The sequence below is a fragment of the Ictalurus punctatus genome, chromosome 25 (assembly GCF_001660625.3).
Source record: "Ictalurus punctatus breed USDA103 chromosome 25, Coco_2.0, whole genome shotgun sequence".
Taxonomy (NCBI): domain Eukaryota; kingdom Metazoa; phylum Chordata; class Actinopteri; order Siluriformes; family Ictaluridae; genus Ictalurus; species Ictalurus punctatus.
In genome coordinates, this window is record NC_030440.2 from 12,116,744 (window position 1) to 12,132,796 (window position 16,053).

The window sequence follows — 16,053 nt, forward strand, 5'->3', positions numbered from 1 at the left end:
TTTTATATTATGTAAATGTAAGAAGTCTCAATTAATAAATGCATTAAAAGCCAGACACCAGCTTTCTGGCCACTCTAAATAATTAGTACATTTATTTGATAGCATTGTTATTTTGTCAGTATGATGTAAAGTAAGGTCTGTGTGCTCAGAGCTCTCGGACTGTAGCCGTAACTAAATTATTTCTCCGAGTAAGACTGATTAACTACAGGGCTGGGCCAAGCCGTTCATCTAATCACAGATCGATGTTAACAAAGTTAGTGATCCTTAGAGACTGCACATGGTGTGTGTTCTCAGTAGAAGAAGCCACAGTACAAATATAATTAGAATAAAAATATAGTATAAAAACAGTATAATTTCTTAAAGGTTTGTAGCGAGTAATCTGCTCGTCGTTAGAGAATTTTACACCGTATCTGTATGAAATGGTTGTGTTTTTGTAGGTAACCAACATGTCAGAGGAGCTCGCCATTTTGGAAAGCTGTCTGAAAGAGGCGGAGTTATTGAGCGAAGGACAGGAGGGGGTGAGCGTGTCTGCGGCAGTGCAGTCCAGCACAGAGACGGCTATCCATTCGCTGATCGAGAGCCTCCGAGCACGAGACTTCAGTTCTGCCCTCGCACAAGTCAAAGCCTTTAGGTGAACACACACACTCAAGACAAGTCACTAACTTGAGGTCACTGAAAACATATCGCTCTCACAGAACATTTAATAAGCCTTTACATCCACACGTAATCAAAGAAAGCAGCAGGTCAGAGTTAAGTTCAGACTTTGATTCAAATTGTTGATCAATTTACGGTTCCCACTACGCACAGTGATGTCATTGACTACATTAATTGTAGCCTGGAGTTGCAGAGCAACGTGTCTGTGTGATAAATGGTACACCATTATAGTTAATAAACACACATATTTGTAAGGTTTACTCACTGTCCCTCCGTCTCAGGTCACGTTTTGTGGCACACAAACTTGGGGCGGGGGAAAAGTTTGACTGCTGCTACTTGCTGTATTTAGTCTCGTAGCGTTTGTATCAGTGTACCTCGCCCAGAAAACATTCTGATTCACGATAAGAAAAAAAAAAGGATGCTTTATAAGAGGCACTAAACCCCATGTACTTGGTCTGAGCGGTACTGTATATTACCTCAACTGCACACGCTACCTGGGAAAGTTATTTTCACGAGGAGAAAGAAAATAAAATCATTAAGAAAAACGAGATCCCACAGGCTGATGGAAGGAGGCGTTATAACAGCAGCTACACGTGTAAAACATTACTTTATATTCGCGTACGCTCAATACCATCAGCTTTCAGTTTACTATAAATAATTACTAGCTGTATATTTACTGTTTATATACAGTATGACTCAAACATTCATGAAAATGCAACCTCTCCTGTGGTCATTTATTGCTGAAGAGACGTGTTGTAAAAAAATTTTAAAAATAAAAATTATGACAGACGTCCGTCTGATTAACCTAATCCAATCCGGTTAGCTATGTACTATAGTACTGTGTACAATCTGATCAATACTAATTTTTTTTTTTTCTTTTCTCTCCTCCCTCCTGTTCTTTTCTCAGATGCTTGTGGCCTAATGACATTTTTGGCAGTGAGAAGGATAACGCAGTGCAAACCTTGCTGCATATCTACTTCCGTCACCAGACGCTGGGTCAGACGGGTTGTGTAGCCGTGGTGGGGCCAAGCAGGGATCTGTCTCAGGCCAGCGGTCGCCTCATGGAGCTCAACTTGCAGATCTGCGAGGCTTTACGCCAGGCGCAGAGCACCCAGAGCCACATTTACAACCAAACACCCACTCCTGAGACCCAGATCAACTCCCACAATACGGTCCTCGGCTCAGGACTGTGAAAAGACCTTGTCAGAAGTCTAGGCTAGTGACTAGCGAGTGCGTTCCAGCAGGGAGCCGAAGTACGGTGTCTTTAGTGGGAGGGGCTAAGGGCTGGGGTATTTCTTGGCACTTCACTTTAAAGGGCTAATGGACGTGTGTGTGTGTGTGTGTGTGTGTGTGTGTGTGTGTGTGTGTGTGCGCGTGCAACGATTATATTGACTTTAACTGTGCTACAGACACAAATTCCTCTTCCTTTTCTTTTCCCTGCCAATTTTTGTTCTTTCTCTGAGATAACGTGCAACAGCTGTGTAAAGCACTGATGACCAGACTGAGGAAGAGATATCAGGTGATGATGATGCTAAACTGGGAACTTTAGCGGAACGACCTATGACCTCTGGTGTGTCCAAAAAAAAAAAAAAACAGAAAGGAAAAAAAAAAGGGTAGAGCACTGAGATGAACGGTTGTTTGGTGGTGTGGTTGCTATGGAAACAGTGTACAAGTCATATTTTAGTCATCCAACAGAACAAGTACAAAAGATAAAGGTTTTCAAATGCATGCTTAAGAAAGTGAGAAAGCGCTGCAAGAACTATTTTTTGAGAAATATATTTTTTATTAGAGCTAACAATCCTAGGTTGTAAATGTAAATGGTATTTAATGTATAATTGAGAAGCGAGGGCTCGACCCCTCAGACTCTGTATAAAGAGAGGATTAACTTTATTGACCTGCGTCGAGCAGAAACTTTAGCTTTCACTGGGTTGCTCTAACAAAACTCGTACTCTGTAACCAAATAAGTAGCCGCCTGTAGACAACCATAGACTCCGCGTGTGACGGGGCATCTGTGCGTTTGTGTGTGTTAGTGTGTGTGTGCGCGAGAGCGTTGCGTACGGCCGATCTTCGCACACACATTCTCACATGCACATTCGCACGTTAAAATGCGCGCACACAGTGCAAACTGGCTGCAACTCATTATGGAAATGTCAATAACTTATTGTACTCTGTATATATTTTAGAGAAATGTATAGTGTAAAAGCAGTATTTTTTCCCTTGTACATTTGTGTAATGCACTGTTCAACCAGAATAGAGTATGAAGCTAATGCAAAAAAAAATAAATCGATAAATAAAAATGTTTAAAAAAACAAAACAAAACAAAAAAACAGCTGTAAGAGTCACTAACAAACCTCTCTGCCCTAGATACACAGATCTAATGTTCAGCTTTTTCTTTTAACCAGCGAGTGTGGCTGGGAGCGGATGACGCTCTCTTGCCTTTTCCCAGCTGTGCTTGGACATATGCATTCCTTAATCTCCACTGTGATCTTCACGTTGGCTCGCAGTCTTCTGCCGACGCCATGCTTTAAAGTCCCTGCTGAGGGAGGAAACTGGGGGCCGGTGGTCATCCATGTTGGCTCGGTGTAATCTCCCAGACTCAGGGCTGCACTGATGATGGGTTGTTGTTGGCTCTGCTGCGCTTTTTTAAAAGCACTGTGCTTCATTTTCGCTTGGCCACACAACACGAAACGCTTCCTTACAGCGTTGGAGGGACATGACAGTGTCACGGCACTTTTTTTCTTTTTTTAAAGTCACTGTATTCATTCCTTACAGAACTTCTTTCTGTTGCTTGTCTGGTACATTTTGGATGCTGTTCTTAATTATTTAATGGATATATTATTTACCTGGAGAAAATAGTTTTTATTTAGAGGTGCATTATCCAATTTTTTTCTCATGTTCCTTTTTTCCCCCCTCTTTGTCATCTCACTCACCTGCCTTACCCTGTCCTGATTAAATAAAAAGCAAATAGAACATATGTCTCCTTTGCTCTCTCTTTGTGTGGGTGTGTTCATTCGTTCCCCAAAGCATTGTGATTAAAAGCAACTATACAGTTACACTAAACTACACTTGTGGGCTAAAACAAAATGAGCTACACATGTTGAATAAATGGATATTTAAAGTGCAGTTCAACATGAATGTATAAGAAGATCAAGGAGGGAAAAACCACTTGCCTGATATTCGCTGTAAAAATATGATGGGTCACAGACACGCTGGAGTAGAGGTGTGCATCAGAACTGATATCATGTAATCCTGCTACCTATTAATCTCACAGGAAAATAAGACCAATATGGAAGCAGGTGGTGCTTACTGAATTAATTCATCTTCAGTAACTTTCAGTTTTATCCAAGTCAGGTGCACAAGAACAAATTCATAAGCCTACATGAAAACTTGTCACTCGTGATTTTTTTCCCCCTCCCCTGAAATAATGAGAAAGTAATTGGTGTCCTTTATTTATTCAAATTTTTCACATGCTTTCATGGGTGCCATAGGTAAAAGTGGCTAAACATTTCTCTTGTGTAGCCTGACAAATTCAGGATATTTTAATCTAAAATATAAAGCCCCTGGTTGCCTCTGCCAGCTGGTTAAGAGTTCACTTTTCAACTAGCAGTTATTTGGCATAACACACACGTTCTAAATTGGAGAACACACCACACTTCCAGGGCAGAAGCCAGTTCCCACTAAAACCAGCCAATAAAAATTTAATAAAATTTAAAAGAAAAAAAAAAAAAAAAAAAAAAAGGGTAGGACTACAATGTGAAAGGTGCCATTAATCAGGTTTTGCAATGCATCAACCAAAGGTCAGGAGACCACCTTTTAATAGAGATGACATTGTTGGTTAACAGAAACTTGGTAAAGTTTTTGCATTTAAGTTTTTTTATTAAAATAAATAAGCCACCACACAAAGCACCAGTGCTGCTGTTGATTCAGATTTATTTTCACTTTTCCAAAAAAATGGTTCACTACTAGGAACTCTGTTCAACACAAGTGAACAAAAACAAAAACCATTCCACTCTTTGGCACTGGTACAAGGCCTCCCCCTTCAAGACTACAGCTTCAGTCTCCAAGGTTGTCCCTGGTAGAGGACGAGGATGGCAGAGATCCTTGCCCAAGCATTATAGTTATAACAGCAGTGAACCGCCATTGGGATGGATTGTGTGCAGGGATCAGAGAAATGCACTAGATGATGTACTTAAAACTGAAGGTGCTGTCGCAGGAGAGTCGTTTGCCTTTGCAGCGACCACACAGGTCTTGTCGGTGTGGCCGTTTAGGATCCACATGGCGTGCTGTTCCTGGACATGTACAGCGCGCCTTCTTGCAGCTCTGAAACAAGAAACCATGTCAATCTCTTTGATCGAGCTTTTAAAAAGAAAGCATTAAGGTGGTCAGCTTACCTGACAGGTTATGTCCTCTACCCGGTATGGGTTGAAAGCCTTCTGGCATGTTCTGCAAAACTGCTTGAAATAAACCTGTAAGGCAGGACAACATTTCTGGCACACTTATGGCCACACAACAAATGGAGGTGGAAATAAATCCTGCTGCTACCTTGTTGGTGCCCTGAACACACCACACGTAAGCACTCTCCCAGCGAAGGTTGCAGTCTCTGCAGTGGTAGTAGCCATACTTCTGTTCCAAAAACTAAAATCAGAAGGAGAGGTGGTGGTTAGGGAGTGTGCAGGTAGAGAGCAGGTAGCACCATGTGATTACAGTTACAAGACAATACTGCACATCAACTCTCGACCAAAGTCTTGAGACCTGGGGGTTTCCTGAGATACTGCCATCTTATGTTACAAGTAACCTGAAAGATCTGGCAGTCTGTAGCTATTCGAGCATTTCAGCAGGAAGTGTACCTTTAAATAAGATGCATGGATTCAACAGGTCATGGAAAGAACTTTGATTTGCAAATCTAAATAAAGCATGTTTCACCAAGAACAGGATCCACCTGGACCAAACATCTAAAGCAGCTCACCTGGAAGCGCACTCTCCCCTTGGACTTGGGCTCCTCCTGAACGCTTCTCTCGTTCTCCTCATCCACTTTTATCTGCTCGCTTTCATCATCGCTTTTACCAGGACTAAGCTTTGTTGGTTCTTTTCCCTCCACACCCTCTTCCAGCTCCTCGCCCTTGTCTGTGCTCTCGGCCTCTTCTGTTCCTCCTTCGCGCTTCTGCTCCTCTTCATCGTCATCATTATCTTTCTGGTCCTGCAGAAGAGCCGCGAGTCCCCGCATAGCGATCGGGGAGTACACGGCCTGCGTGCGCGGGAACCGAACCCCGGGGCTCACCGGGCTGCCTGGAGTCTGGCCATCCGGCCTGCGCCTGCGCACTGCGTCCCTCCAGCGTGCAGCCAAAGTGCGCGGTCCAAGCGAGCATTGCACCGAGGCGTCGGCCTTCGGGTTCACCTGTACGCCCACGTCTTTGGTGTTGGCTTTGCGCAGGCGCGGTGTGAGGTTCGGGTTGATCTGCGACAGGATGGATTTGAGCTGCGCGCGGTGGTAGTTGTCGAAATAGCTCTCTCCGTCGCCGTACGCGCTCAGGTAGCTCTTCTGCCGCCAGCTCTTAGGCCTCGGGCATCTGTACGAGTAAGGGTTGTACGAGGAGTAGACGTAGCTGTCGAGTGATTCGTCTCCGTACGTAGCCATTTTATTCATTTATTATTATGATTTTTTCCGCTTAGCCACTTTACCGAGCGGATAAGGGCAAGTTAAGTAGGCGGAGAGAGAAGCGCGTTAATTAGGGTCAGGTGCACAATTACAGCCAATTAACTCTGACTGCCTGCATCAACACAGGAACTATCATCTTACTCTAATAAACAAACAAGCACACACCTGCACTGCAGCTTTATTTAACCTTTCACATGGGTTAATACATGTTTGGTAGACCTTTACACCCATATGTGCTTCTTCTCCAAACTGTAACCACAAAGTTACAATCACACAACTGTATTGAATGTCTTTATATGCTGTAGTATTACAGCTTGTCTTCACTGGAACTAAGAGGCCCAAACCTGTTCCTGCATGACGATCATCCTGTGCACAAAGCCAGCTCCATGAAGACTTGGTGTGTTAAGGTTGGGGTAAAAGAACTTGAGTGTCTTGCACAGAGTCCTGACCTCAACCCCACTGAACACTTTTTAGGGTGAACTGGAATGACCTCCTCACTTCTTAACATCAGTTCTTGTCCTCACTAACGCTCTTATAGCTCAATGAACAAAATCCAAACAGAAATGCTCCAAAATCTAGTGGAAAGCCTTCCCAGAAGAGTCGCGCTTATTATAACAGCACAGGAGAGACTGCATCTGGAATGGGATGCTCAGGTGTCCACATACTTTTGACTATATTGTGTAAGTAGTACATCCAAAACCACACATTTGTCCCCCCCTTAGGCTTTCTTTAAATATAAATCATGCCTTAAAGCATAATGGGGGATATACAGTACAGTATATTGATGAAATCCTGTAATGTACTGAGTTTAGTTATAGCGTATAAACAGTATACCTTCTCCAAGTGAATGAACTGAACAAGGTTAAATCTAAACCTTTATTAATAATGTCAGCTCAGACTGACCCCATTGTAATCTGTTCAAAAAAAGGTAATGACCCTAACGATCGAATAGTTCGATTATGTTTGTTCAGAGGGGTCAGTGGAATTTATTTCTAGTTAAAGATCTCCCTGGCTGCACAAACGTTACTGAGAACCCATGCCCTGGAGTGTACAGAATACACACAACACACGATAGCATAGAGCTGGGCACTACACACAACACACGACCGCATAGAGCTGGGCAATGTGATGCTTTTATTAACAGTATATGTTCCTGACTCCTTTATCCCATTTGCGTTAAGCATATAAAGTCAGGTCAGTTCTGTATTTTAACAAAAGAAGTGCTGAACATCTTTATAAACTCCTTTATACACCTTACTTAGTACTTAAGAATCCCACTGTCCAGACATTGACTCTGGATAACAGTAGTGCGTATGGAGGTTCCTCCAGGCCTGTGACTTTATTACTGAGATTCTGTATAAGGCGTTTATTTGAAGAGTCCTATAGATGAATTTTTTTATATTTGATCATATTTATAAGTGTCATTACAGTGGCAAAATGAGCATTTAGGAATATGAATATATGAATTCCCAGGAAAGGGTTATCTGTTGCACTCGAAGTAAGCCTAAGCACAGATTGTCACTGAAGAAGGATCATTGTCCATATATGCGCGATTAGCCCAAGGTTAAGGTTCAAGCTGTATATCTATTCCATTGTTCTGAAACGTGCAGTGTGTTTATTAGGTCTCGTTTTGGATGAAAGGCTTCAGAGCCCTTAAAGGCTATATTACCAATGATGGGGTAATGAGGAACCAAATCTGCAATACAGCTATAATACTTCAGCAGTGATTAAGCGATTGGCATAAAAGCAGTGAACAAAGGAATGTCACAATGTATTGCACAGTTCAAGCATCTGTTCACAGTGATGTCCCATTTTTGTGTGTGTGTCTTCTACACAGGCGTTGGGCTACCTGTCCCTCCCTGTGTCTCCAGCTCAATGGAGTTGGGATTGTTTACGGTAACCGAACCGTACGCTGTGTCAAACGGCCCGTCTTCTTCCTCCTCCATTCTCTTGTACGTGACGCTGGTGTCATTATCGTCCCCATCATTCAGGTCCTGCTTGCGAAGCACCTCGCTCCTGTACACGCGATACACCAGGATGATGACGGCAGCTTCGGCTGCCTGGAAGAGTGCGTAGAGCAGCGGGAACATGTACATTGCCCCCATGAGCTGTGGAGGGAAAGCCAGCTTCAGGATGGCCGTGCAGAGCTGGACGTTCTGGCAGCCCGTCTCTAGTGATACAGTGCGGCAGCTGTTGGGAGGTAGAGAGAAGAACATGGCCAGCCCGTAGCCTGCTGCGTATCCCGCCATCGGCATGAGCACGGCTACTACGTACACCGCGGGAGGGATGGTTGCTAGCAGTTCGGGCCCCAGCATGAGACCTGTCATGATGAAGAGCAGCACCAGTGTGATGAGCATCAACCACAGTGACACCTGGTGGATAAACGGGAGCGACAGGTAAAAACACTAAGAAAGGAACTTAGCTAACTTTTATTTGATACAAACCCAGCACTCTTACAGTGATTTATATCTATTTTATTATTGTATATCACTATTTAGAGGTGGGCGATATGACAAAAATATTATATCACAATATTTTAAAGATATTTTTTAACGATTCCTTAACAAGCTTTTCTTATTGATACATGATATGCATCATCATATACAGGCTTGTAACGAACTACCAGCAATACCGTATTGTATTTGTAAACAAATTAGAACTTTTGATGATACTTTAATTTAATATGCACCAAAATTCAATTCAATTTTATTTGTAATAGTGCTTTTAACAATGACTGCTGTCACATCATCCAGGTGGATGCTACGCACTGGTGGTGGTTGAGGAGATCACCCCCCATACTATATAAAGTGCTTTGAGTGTCTAGACAAGCGCAATATAAATGTAACTGTAACTAACATTGTCACAAAGCGGCTTTACAGAAATATATAAGGACGAAACCTTGAGAGGAACCAGACTCAAAAGGGAACCCATCTTCATCTGGGTGACGCCAGATAATGTGAATATAAATATTTCCCTTCTCTAGCTGTTTTGTATAGTCAAAAAAGTGCTCATTGTATTAACGGGAATTTAGCTTATTTGACTTATGAGCGACTTATGAGTCTATTCTATTAAGCCATTAACTGTTCAGTGATGGAGACTTGAGTGCGAAAAACTGTTCTTTACAATTGCAGTCCTAAGGCTATCCAAGGACGAACATCTGCAGCCATCTTTAGGCTGTCTATAAGGGACAGCCTCCATATGTTCCCATTCAATCTATAAAATGGGTTGAAGCAAATAAAAAAGATGCCCCTGATTAAAAACTTTAGCATAACAGATTTATATATGTACGTCTGAGTCGGCGCTGTTTATCAGAGGACATCGAGCAGAGCCATCAGAGTGACCGTGCCGCCTGCTTTTATCCACTCCCTTTAATTTACAGCGCTCTCCTCCACCCCTCCCCCTCTTACCCTGTAAAACACACAAACACACACATCTTAATTCCCTTTATCACTCTGCTCTTCCTTCTTCCCTCCCTATCTCTATCTGTCATTGACCACCAGGCCCTTATCAAGCTGTCTGTCGATAAAATTAACTGAAAGAAGAAACTCTTGTTCAGTTTTGAACATCATTTCTGTCCCAAGGCTCCTGTCTAGTTTACTGCATTACTGAATTACTATTACCTGAACTGTGTGCATGTGCAGTGCATGTTTAGGGTAACTTAATCCTAAGTATAGCTATTTTCATTATTCCTTAAACATAAAGGTCTGTTGGTTTGTGATTGATTTGTCAAGATGACCAGAAGAAAGGTTCATTCATATGTATTGAAAAGAACTTTCTTAGGTCATCATTTGTCCAACAAATGGGACAACCTTAAGGATCTGGGTCATGTGAAGTGCCTAATATGAGATAACAAGCGTATCTTGTGTAAGCGCTTTACAGACCATCACATGATGTATAAATTAAGAATAAAAAATGATGGCGTGTTCTGTTATATCAAAATAATTCATGATAAAGTTGAATATTTGCCAATAATAGCACACCCTGTAGTGTTTTCTTCTTCTTATAACTCAGCAATTTGCCAACTCTAACCATTTTTTATTCATAAAAGACAGATTGTTTATAGTTAAATTTATATATATATATATGTATATATATATATATATATATATATATATATATATATAGAGAGAGAGAGAGAGAGAGAGAGAGAGAGAGAGAGATATTTGTCTGTGATATAAGTTATTTCTGGTTATCACTTACTTTATAACATCAGTTGTTTCTCATCAGCCTTTTTCTTTTTATCATTAACAATAATAATAATAATAATAATATTTTACATTTATGGTATTTGGCAGACACTCTTATCCAGAGCAACTTACATTTATCTACTTTATACAGGTGAGCAGTTGAGGGTTAAGGGCCTTGCTCAAGGGCCCAGCAGTGGCAGCTTGACAGCGCTGGGATGTGACCTACTCATGAATTTCTGATCAGAACTACAACTTCCCATCTTTCTCCTCTATGTCTGAGTTAATTACATAAATAATGTTATTGAGAAACCACAAAGTCCTCTATCCTGAAGATTTGTGTCAGAACAGCTTTTTTTCTGTATGTTAGGAAGGAACGACACTGGAGAAAATAATCTAAACAAAAAATAAATGCAAAATAAAAATGGACTTACAGAAAACTTTCCCATATGAATGAGACTTTTTTCTGTTGTTTATTTGTTTTAAAAATCTGTTCATGTGGCCTTACAAGTGTGAATTGGATGTAACTATATAAAAAATGATTACAAAATAGAACTAGTTCATTAATATAGACTAAACCTGTCATTTGAATTACAGCCAATAGTAAGGTCAGAGGTGTGCCGTTGTAGAAAATTTATCAGCACCTTCTAATCAGTCAGAATCTGGAATTTAACAGTGCTGTGTATAAAGTGTATAAAGATAAATTAAAAACTTAATAGAGTACATATTCCAAATAAAATAGACAATATCCACTGCCGATTAATATATAACAATATTCACCAAATTCATTAGCAATATACACAAAGTGTGTGTGTGGACACCTGACCATCACACCCATATGTGCTTCTTCCCCAAACTGCTGCGACAAAGTTGGAAACACAATTGTACAGAATGTCTCTGTATACTGTAGCTTTACAGTTTCCCTTCACTGGAACTAAGAGGCCCAAACCTGTTCCAGCATGACGATGCACCTGTGCACGAAGCAAGCTCCATGAATTCATGGTGTGTTAAGGTTGGGCTGAAAGAACTCGAGTGGCCTGCACAGAGTCCTCACCTCAACCCCTCTGAACACTTTTTGGATGAACTGGAACACCGAGTGCAAAGTGGACACAAAATCTGGAATGGGATGTTCAACAGGAACATATGGGTCATGTGATGGTCAAGTGTCCACAAACGTTTGAACATACACTGATCAACCATAAGATTAAATCCACTCACAGGTGGTGTGAGTAACGTCGATTATCTCGTTATAATGGCACCTATCAAGGAGTGGGATGTATTAGGCAACTACGTTCTTGAAGTTGATGTGTTGGAAGCATGCCAAAGAAAAATGGGCAAGCGTATCAGAGTGACTTTGACAAGGGACAAATTGTGATGGCTAGAGGACTGGGTCAGAGCATCTCCAAAACAGCAGGTCTTGTGGGGTACCTGTAGTACCTGTAGCATACAGTGTATATAGCATATTGGATAATACATATTAAATACTTATCTTTCTCCAGGATTGCATGCAGTCATTATGTGCACACCAGACGACAGGTGCAATATTCAGTCAGTACCTGTGTATGGTGGCCATACTATTCTGTTGTACTATTTAGTGAACCTACAGCAGTACCCGGTTTGGGATGTGGCCCTGAGCGTGTCGGATGTTACCTTGAGCACGATGTCAGCGGCGCGGGGGAACCGGGACCTGAGCGCGACCCCGAGTCCGATGGGGATCAGTGTGCTGCAGACGGTGAGAGTGACGGCGCCCAGCGGCAGCAGCTGCACCACCGGCGTGTCGATCCACGCGCGACTGTACAGCCACAAACACAGGGGCATGAGCAGCAGCGCCAGCACCGTGGACGAGATGGTCATTATAACACTGTCAACACACACACACACACACACACACATTACAAATGATGCCAGGCTGGTACGCTATGACCTAAATTATGAGTTGTGTTGTACCGTGAAAATAAACTTTAAATACATTATAAGTAGCTTCGTTAGTGGACACATTTTTTAGCTGTGGATGGAATATTCTAAAAGTGGATGACACATTTTTTGCACATTTTTGCCCATTATCCAAAACACTACTACTAATAATAATTGTAATAATAACAATAATAGTAATTATGATGATGATGATGATGATGATGATGATGGGAAGAAGAAGAAGAAAACTTGGAGGAGAGGGGTGTGTTGTCTACCTGAGGTTCATCTCGCCGTTGATCAGCAGGGTCATGAGGTTAGAGAGGTTGCCCCCCGGGCAGCAGCCGCACAGCAGCACCGCTACTGCGGCCACGTCGTCCAGAGAGAAGGCGAGCGCCAGCAGGAAGGCCACCAGAGGCATGATGGCGAACTGGCAGATAGCCGCGAGTAGCACCCCGACCGGTCTGCGCACGTGCTCGCCCATCTGACTGATCTCCACCGTGCAGCCGAGCCCGAGCATGGTGAAGCACAGTGTGAAGCCCACGAACACGTTCATGCCGTGGCTCAGCGGCGAGTCCCAGAACGGCACGGCCGAGCGCGCGGGTACCGCCGGTTCCACCGACGCGCTCCAACTCGCCAAGGCAACGTCCGGGATCTTGGATGCGTTCACGGCATTCCCCAGGAAGTTTAGAAATGCCGCAGTGTTGGGATCACTGCTGGAGTTCTCCATTGTGTTCTCAGATCCCGGGACAAAGCGAAGAGGAAACCCGGAGAACCTCGTAGCGACTGCGCCTTCAGCAGCGCGCGCTCATGGTGACGTGACGCTGGAGTGTGCGGGGAGTGCCTGCGCGCGTGCGCGTCCGTTAAGGCTGCGATGGCACCTCTGAGGGCACATGCATGAGCATGGAGACTTACATAGGATGATCTAAATAATCATTCGGTGATGAGAATTAGAAAAGGTGACTTTCTGTCCTATATCATGATACGCTGAGGGTAAGTCTGTAGAATGTGTGTGTGTGTGTGTGTGTGAGAGAGAGAGAGAGAGAGAGAGAGAGAGAGAGAGAGAGACATCCAGGACTAAGGAGGTGTTTGATGTTCCATATGCAGAAGATTAATGAAGTCCACACACAAAGTCAACAATTCAAAAATCAAAAACATCACACACACTCAGTGTGTGTGAGAGAAACATCACACACAATCAGGGCAAATCCAAACCGGAGTAAGTCAAAATACTGTACATGACTAGGCAAACAACAGGTCAAAGCCTCAGAACTTATGGTGAATGAGGCAAGACTTTATATTGTGCATCATTATGAATCTTTGACAAATATTGTGTGAAAATATTTGTAAAAGTCAAATCCAAGTAAACATTTATTTCATATTCACAAAAAAATTAAGCTATATTTTGTACTCGTGTGTATTTTGACGAAGGTGAACCACCTGTAGCATGCAAAGCACTTTCCTCACAGAGCTCATTTGCATTTAGAAACGCCCACAAACCTCCATGAAAGGTCAAGCACACAGAGAGCTGGAAGTGCAAAATGACAATAAAACAGCTAAGGGCTTATATCTATACACAGACAGAGTAAACCCATCCTCCTTTTATACAGCAACATTACTTTCATCTTAATTCAGGGTCTGGTCTGATTTGTCTTCATTTATGGATTTGTGTTGGCTTGCTTTCTTTAATTCTTTTTTTTTTTTTAATTAAATATACTTAATATAGTCATTAATATGAATCAACTGGTTTCCATTAAATGTTCTTTCAATTAGTGTGTAATTAAAATACAGGGTTGTAGCTGATATTGAAATCTTACTCTCTGAACGAGTGATCGAGTACGAGGAGAAGTTTTTGACAGAGATTACAAAGCACTTCTGAAAATCGCTCTGGATAAGGGCTTCTGATAAATAATTTAAACTTACATATTATATATGTACATACATATATGTGTGTTGATGATTTTTTTCAGGGTGTGGCTCCTCGACTCAGTAAGGAGAAGTACTCCAGAACTGGAGAATGAGAACTAACAGTTGAGTTTGGTTAGTGATTTTACATTCAGCATCAGAACAACACAGGAAGGTGCTCAGGTGAGAGTTTTAGGATTAGAGTTGAGGATTAGAGTTAAACAGTATTAATACGTCACAACAAACTAAATTCTGTCTTACATAAGTGTCATTTATTTATGTTATTCAAGCAGCTCCTTTAGTTTCTCAGGTGTCTTTCTGTACATTATATATATATGGTAAACTATAAACTAAAGAACTCCAGATACAAAATGAATGGACATGAAAAATCCTAATGTTGGAACAGTTTCCAGATTATCAAAAGGCCATAAACTGTGCTAAATGAGTATTTACTTATGTGTGGTATATCCAGCTAAGCTTTATTTTCTGTATGTTGTTGCTTGTTTAACAGCTTCATGCTGGTGGAAACATTAAACGCTAATGCTACAGTAGTGATGAATGTGTTGTCTGGTCTGAGAACAGTTTTGCAGTTTATTTTGTAATATTTCAGGCCAGAATGTGAATTGGGGAAGCTGCTCTTAGAGCAGAACAGTTTAAAGGCTCTTGTTCTCTAGAGTTTTTATTAAAGTTGTTTATTAAATTTAACAAAACCGATTGAAACAGTGGAACATGCAGTAATGTAAATCCACACACGTGTTAATCTGAGTGTATGAGCTGATCCAATTTTGACTTGTATTTAAACAAAACACGTATAAAGACAAGGTATATGATGTTTTACCTAAGCAACTGCATAGTTTATTTTGAAATTGATGCATGCAGCACGTTCCAAAAAAGTTGTGACAGGGGCAATTTAGGACTAATAGCGATGTGACGAGTTGAAATAAGAAGGTGATGTGAAACAGGTGAGGTAATCGTCTAATCATAGTATATAAGGAGCCTCCAAAAAAGGCCTAGTCCTTCAAGAGCAAGGATGGGTCAAGGCTCGCCAATCTGCCAACAGATGCATCAGCGAATAAGCCAACACTTTGAGAACAACATTCCCCAAAGACAAATCGGTCTTAATCCAGTGTTTATCATTAGCTGAATGAAGCAGGAACGGATCGAACAGCCATGTCTTTATGTCGTTTGTGTGAATAGGAGGAAGAGAGGAGCAGAGAGAGACACAGACATTCAGGTACTGAGAGAACATTTCACTTTATGTCTTTATCTTCATCAAGCTCCACATAAAGTTCCTATAAAGCTGTTATTGAACAAATACTAAAGATGTTTTCTCTTCATTTCTCTCAGCATGTTTCAACGCCTGGAGATGACACACACACAGCACTGAACCCCATGACTATGTCCCCGGATTATGACACTCTGCAAGTATGTATACTGTCTTTGTGTGTGTGTGTGTGTGTGTGTGTGTGTGTGTGTGTGTGTGTGTGTGTTTAGTTGACTAAAAACTTATTTCCCCCTAGAATGGTCAAGTCTCTGCCAGTGACACTTACACAACTCTGAACCCTGCAACCATGTCCTCAATGGTCGTGACAGTCGAACACAAGTTTTAGTAGTGTGCGTAACCTCTCTCTCTCTCTCTCTCTCTCTCTCTCTCTCTCTCTCTCTCTCTCTCTCTCTCTCTCTCTCTCTCTCTCTCTCTCTCTCTCATATATGGTATATGACACGTTTCTTAGGAAGAATAAC

General features: G+C 41.9%; 3 protein-coding genes across 11 annotated transcripts in view; 1 reads left to right on the forward strand and 2 right to left on the reverse strand.

Annotated features, from left to right (window-relative positions):
- The window catches only part of fryl (furry homolog, like), a 94,896-nt gene extending 92,643 nt beyond the window's left edge, over positions 1–2,253 (forward strand). For all 9 annotated transcript variants that reach the window (XM_017455657.3, XM_017455653.3, XM_017455651.3 and 6 more), the window contains 2 exons: positions 438–631; positions 1,562–2,253. In XM_017455657.3, coding sequence (XP_017311146.1) covers positions 438–631; positions 1,562–1,847 — 480 coding nt within the window. In that variant the 3' untranslated portion in view covers positions 1,848–2,253. The remainder of the gene's footprint in view (positions 1–437; positions 632–1,561) is intronic.
- Positions 2,254–4,567: 2,314 nt separating this feature from the next.
- zar1 (zygote arrest 1) lies at positions 4,568–6,353 on the reverse strand. Its single transcript, XM_017455676.3, has 4 exons — positions 5,621–6,353; positions 5,197–5,289; positions 5,046–5,120; positions 4,568–4,974 (listed from the first exon to the last, which is right to left on the reverse strand). The coding sequence occupies exons 1-4, from the start codon at positions 6,296–6,298 to the stop codon at positions 4,831–4,833; spliced, it is 990 nt and encodes a 329-aa protein (XP_017311165.1). The 5' UTR covers positions 6,299–6,353; the 3' UTR covers positions 4,568–4,830.
- A 1,068-nt stretch (positions 6,354–7,421) lies between these two features.
- slc10a4 (solute carrier family 10 member 4) lies at positions 7,422–13,340 on the reverse strand. Its single transcript, XM_017455663.3, has 3 exons — positions 12,684–13,340; positions 12,145–12,355; positions 7,422–8,682 (listed from the first exon to the last, which is right to left on the reverse strand). Exons 1-3 carry the CDS (start codon positions 13,133–13,135, stop codon positions 8,140–8,142), a joined length of 1,206 nt encoding a protein of 401 aa, XP_017311152.1. The 5' UTR covers positions 13,136–13,340; the 3' UTR covers positions 7,422–8,139.
- Between the last annotated feature and the right edge of the window lie 2,713 nt (positions 13,341–16,053).

Bases quoted from the DNA above. Each gene is read 5' to 3' on its own strand.
- zar1 (XM_017455676.3), bottom strand. From the start codon at position 6,298: ATGAATAAAATGGCTACGTACGGAGACGAATCACTCGACAGCTACGTC. The intron at 5,290-5,620 runs GTGAGCTGCTTT...TTCTGATTTTAG, and splicing joins AGGGGAGAGTGCGCTTCCAG to TTTTTGGAACAGAAGTATGG. The intron at 5,121-5,196 runs GTAGCAGCAGGA...CCTGCCTTACAG, and splicing joins GTGTTCAGGGCACCAACAAG to GTTTATTTCAAGCAGTTTTG.
- slc10a4 (XM_017455663.3), bottom strand. From the start codon at position 13,135: ATGGAGAACTCCAGCAGTGATCCCAACACTGCGGCATTTCTAAACTTC. The intron at 12,356-12,683 runs GTAGACAACACA...GTGTGTTGACAG, and splicing joins AACGGCGAGATGAACCTCAG to TGTTATAATGACCATCTCGT. The intron at 8,683-12,144 runs GTAACATCCGAC...TTTATCCACCAG, and splicing joins CCGCTGACATCGTGCTCAAG to GTGTCACTGTGGTTGATGCT.